General features: G+C 34.9%; 1 protein-coding gene and 1 long non-coding RNA gene across 2 annotated transcripts; one reads left to right on the top strand and one right to left on the bottom strand.

Annotated features, from left to right (window-relative positions):
* Nucleotides 1-1,068: 1,068 nt before the first annotated feature.
* LOC130722307 (uncharacterized) lies at nucleotides 1,069-2,528 on the bottom strand. Its single transcript, XR_009013895.1, has 3 exons — nucleotides 2,325-2,528; nucleotides 2,046-2,212; nucleotides 1,069-1,178 (listed from the first exon to the last, which is right to left on the bottom strand). It is a non-coding gene; the product is annotated as an uncharacterized LOC130722307 (long non-coding RNA).
* A 3,658-nt stretch (nucleotides 2,529-6,186) lies between these two features.
* On the top strand, nucleotides 6,187-10,569 carry LOC130726680 (laccase-5-like). Its single transcript, XM_057577980.1, has 6 exons — nucleotides 6,187-6,349; nucleotides 6,668-6,819; nucleotides 6,926-7,170; nucleotides 7,342-7,470; nucleotides 8,615-9,568; nucleotides 10,076-10,569. Exons 1-6 carry the CDS (start codon nucleotides 6,257-6,259, stop codon nucleotides 10,204-10,206), a joined length of 1,704 nt encoding a protein of 567 aa, XP_057433963.1. The 5' UTR covers nucleotides 6,187-6,256; the 3' UTR covers nucleotides 10,207-10,569.
* The last annotated feature ends 319 nt before the right edge of the window (nucleotides 10,570-10,888 follow it).

The following is a 10,888-nucleotide window of genomic DNA, read 5'->3' as shown; positions in this document are numbered from 1 at the left end:
ATATTGTTTAATAAAATCAGTTTTACAAGTTGAAACACAATTGTAAGGGCCACCAACCAAAACCAATCATGAGAGCTAGAGTGCTAGACAACAACAACAACCAACGGGCACCCTTTAACCTTAACCTTAAACTAGGTTAATGGCCATGCCAAAGTTTAAGGGGAATTAACATTGTAAGACAGGACCGTAGATATTAAAGAAGACCCTGTTTCTAACGTGGATTTCCTTTTCATCAAACTACTAGGGACTTAAAGCACTTTAATATTACTAGTGATTATACCCGTGCGATGCACGGGATCTAAATCATTAATTTCGTTGAAAAAATTATGATTAATTTAATCTAATCATGATTCCTTATTTTATTATTACTCAGATCTCACCATACCACATATATTTATATTATTCATTTTTTAAATTTAAAATTAAATTAATGCTGCAACTAAAAAATATTTAATTAATATTTATAACAATATAATTTATAAGTAGACTTAATTATATTTAAATCCGGACAAAGAGGTTCGAAGGAGACGCAAAACCAGCTCTAGCCGGTCAAAACTGAGTACATGAACTGGAAATAAATTGTATGACTTCGACATGGTACACTTGAGCACACCACGATTTAGATTCGATGGAATTCAACTTAAAGTAGTGTTATCTTATTTTTCAAAGTAGTGTTATCTTATTTTTCGATGGAATTCAGCTTTATTCACATTAAGAGATTCATATGAACCTGTCAATGAGAGTAAAACATCCAAGTCGACAATGGATAAATCATAAAAATTAAAAAATCTAGAAAACAAACATCAATAAATGCATTAACCAAAGCCAAACACAACAAATACAAAACATATTTTTAACACTAACAAATGAGATACCTTTCAAGTTCCAACAGATAATTCCATGCAGTCTGTGGTAAACCCTTTTAATGAAATTTCAGCTTTCTAAAACAAACTATGTATATATTTCCATAAAAGCATATTGATAGCACACAACTGAATTACCATAGAAACTGAAAGTTAGCGAGCTTTAAATGAATTAATTTTTCATTTAAGAGATATCATTTCTAATCAACACCCACAACCCCGCCAGCCATGTAAAAAATTGGGATTCTCAAAACAATTTCATCCTTGTGATACCAAGCATTGCCTAAATGAAAAGGAAGAGAGCAAAAAGAGTCCCTGAAAATGACCATAAATTAATGTGTTAGAATAATCAAACTGCTCTAAAGGGGACATCAATTTTTATAATATCTATATAAAATTTGAAGACAAAAATAAATAATAGTACAATAAGTACTCTATGACTAATTAACATGATAAGTAACTTACTTTAGACCAGAAAAAGTGGAAAGAAGATGAATAGGTTCTCATAGTGCACATAAGAAATGTATAGTGGCAAAGAAACTAAAAAGGAAGAAGTTAAGATCAACTCCAAATAACATACTACACAATTTGAAGAGAATGAGGAGACAAACTGGAAACATTTGTGGAAGTTCATAATGTTTTGTTAGTCATCGAGGGACACTAAAAAGAGAAATGAAGAAACTGAAAGGAGGAGGGTTTGGATAAAGTCATAGCTACTTTGCTAGTCTGAGAAACATATGATGTGCGGGTTGCTCAATCAATAACATGACCTAAGTGGCTAAGCACCAAGATGATGCGCAAATAATGAGTTCAAAATTCTACAACTTGTACTAAACATTAAGTTATCCTATCGAAATCACTTTTCCTATAAATGAATCTAAACATAAATCAATTCACTTTCAACTCACTTTTTACCATCATCAGTTTTACCAAAATCAATTTTATCCAAAACTTATTCTAACAACACTGATCCAAACACATGTGAACCTACCTGATTTCTTTTCAAAATCACATATCCACAGACGTGTAAATCTACCTAAGTTTCCTACTGTGTAATGACGCTTTATTTCTTTATATGATATATATATATATATATATATTATTCTCTTTTTTCGAAAGAAAAAAATCTACCTAAGTTTCCAAATACACATTAAACAAATAATCAACAATAAGCATGATTACCTTTGGGTTGAAAAGAGAACGTCTCAAGTTGAAGAACAACCATCACATATACTATTATGAGCCATTGCTGTGAGCACTTGTCCACTCTTGGTTTTATAGAGCACTCCGCACTCCTTTGATTGTCCCATTTTCTTCAAGTAAAGACGTAACAGTTCCTTGTTTTGACACTGCACAAAATTGGAAGTAAGAAGATGTAAGTGTAAGATTCAAAGAATTTTTTTTAACTTCAAAAGAAATGATTCCTTCAAGAATGAAAATATGATAAAAACATGTATATACTTTGGAAGAGATGAAGCATTCTCTCGCATTCTCTGAATGAAAAGGTCTTTGTGAAAACTTCTCCCAGAGATATCAGAGTCAAATTTCTTCAAGGGATAAGAAAGCTTGGTATTTTCCCATCCTTATAAAGTGTATATCCAAAAATTCTCTGAGCATCAATTTCATCCACACAATATGCAATTAATCATATATTAGTGCCTCCAATTCACATCTGCCACAATTATAATAGCATATGAAATGAAATTTACCCAAATTAGTTCTGATGCAGTACATAAGTTGAATGAGGCATCATACTAATGTCTTCATTTGTAGAATGATATAATACAGAAGTTGATCCAGTTTCATTTGTTAAATCTAGGGTCACAACATAATGAATCCTACCCTATGGCTTCCTTGGCGGATCTCTTATGACATATTGTCAAACCTCCTAAGTCTCCTATAATCTAACGTGTTAGAATTTAAAAATAACACCTTAAATAGAGTTGCTATAAAAAAACATATTCCATGAAAATTAGTGAAAACATGCATGTGAGAATCTCAAATTTCACACTGCAAGACAAGCAATGGGGAATAATGGAGGCACTTCCTTTGCCTAAAACACATTGATCTATGCTATTATAACTAATAAGTGACAGTTCTAATACTAATATCAATACAGAGAAGCAACCAAAGACACAAATACTCGAAAAATTAAAGAAAGGCTAGTCTCCAACAACACAAACACGCCATAAAACTTGTGAAATAACATGATGAATCACTGAACACTTAAATAATTGAATGATGCACAACAATAATAGAAAAGATACACTTAACACACCCCACCCACCAAGATAAACTTGTCCTGCTGTGATGCTAGAAAATTATAAATATCCATGTACATTGAGTTTTTCAAATGTAAATAAATAACTTCATAATAGAGTACATTTATTTTTGAAATTCAGGTGCCATGATGTACTGATATACATCTTACATCTTGTTTTACATGATACACCAACATATCAGATGAGATCAATATGCAACACCCGAATTATCCGCATACATTTTATGCAAGATTCTATTTTAACCCCATAAATTATTATAAGACCTTCAACAACTATTTCAGATTAATCTAGAGTACAACTGTATGAAACATCATTGAGAATACCACCATACATAATAAATATTTTGTAGTTTGTAGTACTTTGTACAATAGGCTAAAATTAAAATTCCAAAGAGGCTGACGTTGAACCCATAACCTGTGTAAGACGTGTTTCCACAGCAACAATCTTGATTCTTGAGTGCAATTCACATGGATGATGATGAGGATCCACTGCCAAATCTCACAGCAATTGGGCTCTTCACACGGTAACTTCCATCACTCCACTCAATGGACCCAAAACTCTGAGAACCACCATACCCAACTGTAGTGAGAGTGACCTCAAAAGCCTGTGTCTTGTTCTTAGCACTGAACACAAGCTTGCTTTGGTGAGACATTAACATCAACACCATTAGGAGCATTCACCTTGACACTGTAGGGGATCACCTCTTGCTGTTTGTCAAAAAATGAAAACTTTAACATCGACCTTTCTTGCATGTGCTATTAAGAAATTGAAATGGAAAGAGAGTATCACATTACAAAAGGAAAGAGAAATAGTGATTGAGGGTCACCGGGAAACTTACCAAACTGGGTTTTGCGGTGGTTGTGTCGTCGGGGATGCTTGCGGTTGTTGAAGGGGGTGTTTGTCGGTTCTCCGGTGAAGTGGGGCGGCGGCTATTGAAAGGGAAGCACAACAGAGAGGGAAGAATAGAGGCAAATCTCGGTATTTCGAGACAACGAAGCCATGACACCAAAACCTTAACAAAAGATGGGTGTTTCGAGAAGTCTATCGGAGGGATTACTCATGACTCAAGCAGTGCCAATGGCTGATCACCGTTTGGGTTTTTATAGCTGCCATGCGCATTTGACAAAGAAAGAAGATGAGAAAAGGGGGGTAAATGGGGAAGAGGGGAAGATTGCAGCAGATTTGCAATCTGCAGAGAAGATACTCCGTACCTACGTTTTCAGACATCCTGCATAGGTATCGGAAAAACCGCTCCAAGACCCGACCCTTGACCCGGCCCTTGCAGATTTCTTTTGATGAACAGTACCCAAAACCCTCTAGCTTTAGTTAGTTATAGATTTCCGCAATCAAGGAAAAAGTCAAATTGGTATAATACAAAAGTAGCACTCTTTTGTCTTTAACTCACTAGGTACTATACCTTAAAAAAACAACTCTCTAGGTACAATAGGTACAATACACAGAAAATCTAAAGATGATCCATTTGTTTGTTTGACACTTTGACTGGTTGCGCTAAATTATATTTAGTTTTCTGAAGGTAATTAGTAACCTAGGCTATATGTTATTCTTTATTATATTTTTCGTAGCAAAGAATAAAGGTAACCCTTGTGCTATGCTTTTTGTTTTGGTCTGTTTGGAATGTAATGCATTCGCTGAAAAGAAATAGATTGTCTAACAATGTGATCGGTATAAATAAAATAAAACATATTATTTTTTACCCCAATTTTTACAAATAAAATTATTGATCCTGTTAGAAATGAAATTATTTAATCCCCCGAAATAAGTTATACAACTTACAAATTTGAATTTGTGAGGTATTACATTGTTACAAAAATTAGCTTAAGAGTTGAGAATTGTCTTTTTATACACATAAGAGCTATATTGGTAATATCTCTAGTCAATGTGCGACTCCTCAACTCACCCCTCTCACGCCCAGGGTTGGACAATATGCAGAAATGAACATTTGCATGCGTGACCCATAAATGGGAGGGCTTCACTTAACGAATTTAGGATAAACTCTCATACCATATTGAAATTTGAGAGGCTCAACTCTACCCAAAAGTTAGCTCAAAAGGTGAGGATTGCCTTCTATAAGGGTTATCTTCGTCATATCTCTTGTCAATATGAGACTTCTCAAAGGTTGATCATCTGAACCGTGAAATATGCAGCAATGAACTTACAGCATGACCCATAAATGGGTGGTCTCTAGCTACTTAACGGATTTAGGATAAACTCTAATATCATATTAAAATTTAGAAGACCTAACTCTACTCTAAAAATTAGTTGAAGAAGTATGGATTGACATCCCATATATAAAGGCTACTTTAACTATGTCACTAATCAATATGAGATTTCTTAACATTACCAACAACAAAAAAGAAAAAAGTACATGTGAATAATCGTGTGCCATCATGAATGCGGGTTAAAGAATTATGTGTAGATGTCGGCACAGTATTGCTGATACCACTCGACACCTACAGTTTCTTGTTGTTTCTGGCTAACACAAATTGTAGAATTTATAAACTTTGCAATTTGCATAGGTCAAACAAAGCCAAAATTTACCGGGGTCGAACGATGTCAACACTGTAGCGATTTCTACGTATATATGCTGCTGAAAAATAATATGAGATCAATTGATTAAAAAAAATTCTAATGTTTTTTTAGTTGTAATTTAATTTTCTATATTGTTTTTAGCTTTCTTTGCTACTTGCTCTTTGTATTGAGTTGAAGTACCCATTGTACTTCATTTCAATACATTTTTTAGCTTATAAAAAAAATGATTAAAATCTCTTTTATAGTACTATATTAGCTGAACAAAATGTCAATGATTATGTTTTGTGAAAATTCAACCTCTAACTGAAGACTTGTGAAGCAAGCATTGATGAACTTAATTAGTGGGTGCAACAACCCTAACAAGGTTGAACAAAGTTCCCTACGAGGCTGACCACAACGAAACCTAATGTACCCACCTCAAATTAACGTCTTTATCTCACGCTCTTTCTCCTCTAATCTCCCCTATAAAAGCACTCTCTTCCTCACTTACTTGCATTGCAACCTTATACCTCTGAAGCCTTCTCACAAAGGTGTTCTCTCATAATTTGCTCGCTAAAAGATATGGAAGCTTTCAAGACCCTCTTAGCTATGTTACTTCTCTTAGCTTCAGCATTGTGTTCAGCAAATGGCAAAACTCACGAGCATGAGTTTGTTGTACGTTTCTCTCACCCTCTTTTTGTTTGCACCCCATAGATAACATACAGATTATGATGAGATAATCTCATCGACGTTATACTATCAAAGGTTTAAGCTGCGGCAAACATTTACGACAGTTAAAAACATTTGTTAATATGTATGTTGATTGAATGTCGCTAGAATATGTATTTATGAGAATCATTTACGTTTTTCTTGCTCTTTATTCATCTTCGTTATGGGCGCATATTGTGTTTTCGGGCTTGTGTTTTTTTGCGGTTATCTGGGATTGGGTCTATTGGGAGACATATAATAACCAAACTATTTGTGATGGAATAGGTTCAAGCAACTAAAGTGAAGAGGTTGTGTAAAACCCACAATGCCATTACCGTGAACGGGCAATTCCCAGGCCCAACGTTGGAAATCAACAATGGAGACACTTTGGTTGTTAAAGTCACCAACAAAGCTCGTTACAATGTGACCATTCACTGGTATTTCACAAACGAAGCCCTTTATTATCTCAAATACTCTCATATTCACTTACCACGAGCTACAGGTTTGGATATGTTCACACCTAACTTTCATATTTCTGTGTAGGCACGGTGTTCGGCAAATGAGAACAGGATGGGCGGATGGACCATCATTTGTGACCCAGTGTCCCATTCGTCCCGGAGGAAGTTACACTTACCGGTTCAACGTTGAAGGACAAGAAGGCACACTTTGGTGGCATGCACATAGCTCATGGCTAAGAGCCACTGTTTATGGTGCCTTAATCATTCGTCCAAGGGAAGAAGAGTCATTTCCTTTCCCTAAGCCCAAGCGTGAAACGCCCATTCTTTTAGGTAAATTTTTAATTCCTCACTTAGAGTCCAGCGTTTTTACATTAAGTATCATAGTTTGTAATAATGATGATGAGTAACATTGATGAAAACATAGAGAGGATTAGGAATATAATTATTATGTTTGTGATGTAACGACAAATTAATTAATTAACGGTGATAATGATCGATCAGGGGAGTGGTGGGACGCAAACCCCATCGACGTTGTGACGGAGGCGACACGAACTGGGGCTGCTCCAAATGTTTCTGATGCGTACACTATCAATGGTCAACCTGGTGATCTTTACAAGTGCTCTGCCAAAGGTATATAATTTGATTATTTCGTAGTTTTGACTTCGTAAACTTATCATTCTAATATAGCTCTTAACGTGTATTTCATATTGATCAGAAAGTTGTATTTCATATTTAATATACTAATTAACTGGTCTTATAGACAAACTAATACGTTTTAATATTTTTCCGTACATAAAAGATAGAAATCATTGTTTTAATATTTTTCCGTATATAAAAGATAGAAATCATTAACCACTTTTATAGTGTCCTCAGATATAACTCTGAGGAGCACTAATTTACTAACAATTAACATTTATAAAAAAAAAGTAAAATCTTAACGTGCTTGCAATAGAATGAGAGGGATTAGTCTAATGGTGCGTAATAATTGTTGTGGAGATACTTTTATTAAGAAATTAAAAAATAGATGAATATATAAAAGGATAAGTCATGATTCATGAATCAATTTAACTACATCGAACATGTCACATGTCATGTTTATTAGAGTTATTTACTTTATAAAAAGGCATGACACAACCGTAGACCACTAAAAATAAAAGGGAGACTTTTCAAACACACTCATAAATCATAATATGTAATTATTTAAGAGATTTCAATTACTGTCTATCAATAGGGGTGATTTTCTGATACACTTTGTAGCCATAAAAAATCATATCAACTGTTCATTTTAAAAGATAGTACTCTCTCTGATCATATTTATAAGCATGAAAGAGAAGAAAAATCTTGGTCCTTTTATAAGAACCAAATGAAAGTTTGAGCTATATTAATTATTATTTTCCAATGATGCCCTTATTAACTCTAATTTGTAGAATGTGTCTCATTAATTATTCTCTCTCTTTCCCACTTTCCAACACGAATAACAAAGGGTAATTTTGGAAGTTTATTTTGATTCAAAACAAATTTAATGCATTTTATCTAGTTTTACTACATTTCTTAAACTATGTAAATTTTTTTTTGTTGCTTATAAATAAGACCGGCGGGAGTATTTCATAAGATTTATTTGGTGCTATGATTTTTATTTTTTCTTCCAAAAGTTCAACATTCATAGTTGTAAGCTCATTGTAGGTGAAATTGAGGTATCAATGAATTATTTTTCAATTTTCCCTATATAGAATATTATGGCTTTCCATCTTCTCTAACATGATAGAAAATGCAGGCAGTGTCATTGTTCCAATAGCTTCCGGGGAGACCAACCTTCTCCGAGTCATCAACGCTGCACTCAATCAACCTCTCTTCTTCACGATCGCCAACCACAAATTCACAGTGGTTGGCGCTGATGCCTCCTACCTCAAGCCATTTACGACCAAAGTCATTTTGCTAGGACCGGGCCAAACCACCGATGTCTTAATCACCGGTGACCAGCCACCATCCCGCTACTACTTGGCAGCGCGTGCGTACCAATCTGCTCAAAACGCCGGGTTCGACAATACCACTACCACAGCCATTCTTGAATACAGAAACCCACCTCATTCTTCTCCTTCCAAAGTTAAACCCTTGATGCCTCTACTGCCTGCGTATAATGACACCAACATTGTCACTGCCTTCACCAAAAGCCTCAGAAGCCCTAAGAAAGTTGAGGTTCCCACAGAAGTTGATGAGAGCCTCTTCTTAACTGTGGGCCTTGGGCTCAACAAGTGCCCTCCAAGTTTCAGAGCAAGAAGGTGCCAAGGGCCCAATGGGACACGATTCGCTGCGAGCGTCAACAACGTGTCTTTTACACTCCCGAACAACATTTCAATTCTACAAGCTCAGTATCTTGGAATCCCAGGAGTATTCACCACTGATTTCCCGGCGAGGCCGCCGGTGAAGTTTGATTACACCGGTAACGTGAGCCGTTCGCTCTGGCAACCTGTTCCCGGAACTAAAGCGTATAAGATGAAATTTGGATCGAGGGTGCAGGTTGTGTTGCAGGATACAAGCATTGTAACACCTGAGAACCACCCAATTCACCTTCACGGGTATGATTTCTATATCGTTGCTGAGGGGTTTGGAAATTTCGATGCCAAGAAAGATACGTCGAAATTTAACCTTGTTGATCCACCTCTGAGGAACACGGTGGCAGTTCCTGTAAATGGATGGGCAGTTATTCGATTTGTTGCTGATAACCCAGGTAAATAAAAAATAATATCCATTTCTAAGCACAATTATTAGTTTTCATCCACCTTTTCATTTTTACACCGTTTTCACTTTTTATCGACTTCGGTTTTTTTTTTCTACATTTTTATGAGTAATTTCTAAATTGTAAAGTTTTTTTATACAGTCAACCAATCAAATTTAAATGATATGCGAAAATCTATTTTTTTTAGTTCAATTAGTTGACGTGAGAAATCTTTCAAATCTAATTGGTTGGTTGTGTAAAAAAAATTACACTTTCAATTCCGATACCTTTTTCTTCCACCGATGTTCTTATTATATATCACATATATGATTTCTATATATTTATTTACTTACTTTTGTCTTATTATTATACGGTGTTAATTTATCAACCACACTTTCTGATAAAATTAGTTCCTTTGTTTCTGCAATCTTTCTTTTATATATATAGTTGATTTGATTAATTCGATGTTTAATCGATATCTCATATTACATTTGTAATGTATTGATTATTTTTATATAGGTGCCTGGCTCATGCATTGTCATTTGGATGTTCACATTACCTGGGGTTTGGCCACAGTTTTCTTGGTGGAGAATGGAGTTGGGAAATTGCAATCCATAGAGCCCCCACCAGCGGATCTGCCTCTTTGTTGATTAGAGTCGTCCAAATAATTAAACTCATCAGCCCACTGATTAAGAAGGGTCGTAATTTTCAATTAGTTTGAATTTTGATTGTATAGTTTCCCTGCATTTGGGGAGACTCAGTGGTTTTTTGTATTTTCCTCTATTTCATATTGTTGTTTACCATATAGAGAAAAATCGGGTTTAGGAATTACAAGAGATATATGGTCATGTGTTTTCAACATAAGCCATCTGATTAATTAGTCACAAGCCCGACTAGTTAAATTGATGTTACTTTTTCACTATAGTTCATGTAACTAGCTGATAGCAAGTTATAAATATATATGTCCCATCTTGAGTACCCACAAGCAGTGGCGGAACCAGGATTTTCGTGGAGCCTGGGCCAGGTTAGTACTAAGCTTAACTGCCCACACTTAATGTCTGACCTAGTTTTTAAATTGCGGTTTGTAGGTACTGCAGTTGCAAGCATGCGGCTGTTACGACGTGAATAACTTGTTGCAATGGTAAATATGTTGCATTCTCATCAATTAAACATTCAACTTAAACATATAGGTATACTTCATAATTATAACGTTTGACATACCAAATTAAAACTTAAAAGGTTCAATAGATTTGAGATAAAATAAAAAACTATTTTCTTATCTGTAGTATCAAATAGTATCCTAAAATCATTTGAGCAATTATTTAAATACTT

This window comes from Lotus japonicus, chromosome 6 (assembly GCF_012489685.1).
Source record: "Lotus japonicus ecotype B-129 chromosome 6, LjGifu_v1.2".
Classification (NCBI taxonomy): Eukaryota; Viridiplantae; Streptophyta; class Magnoliopsida; order Fabales; family Fabaceae; genus Lotus; species Lotus japonicus.
Note: the sequence above shows the minus strand (reverse complement) of the source record. Positions and strands in the feature narration are given on the sequence as shown.

Coding starts and splice junctions, on each gene's coding strand:
- LOC130726680 (XM_057577980.1), top strand. CDS start 6,257: ATGGAAGCTTTCAAGACCCTCTTAGCTATGTTACTTCTCTTAGCTTCA. Junction 6,350..6,667: donor CTCACGAGCATGAGTTTGTT/GTACGTTTCTCT, acceptor GTGATGGAATAG/GTTCAAGCAACTAAAGTGAA. Junction 9,569..10,075: donor ATTTGTTGCTGATAACCCAG/GTAAATAAAAAA, acceptor ATTTTTATATAG/GTGCCTGGCTCATGCATTGT.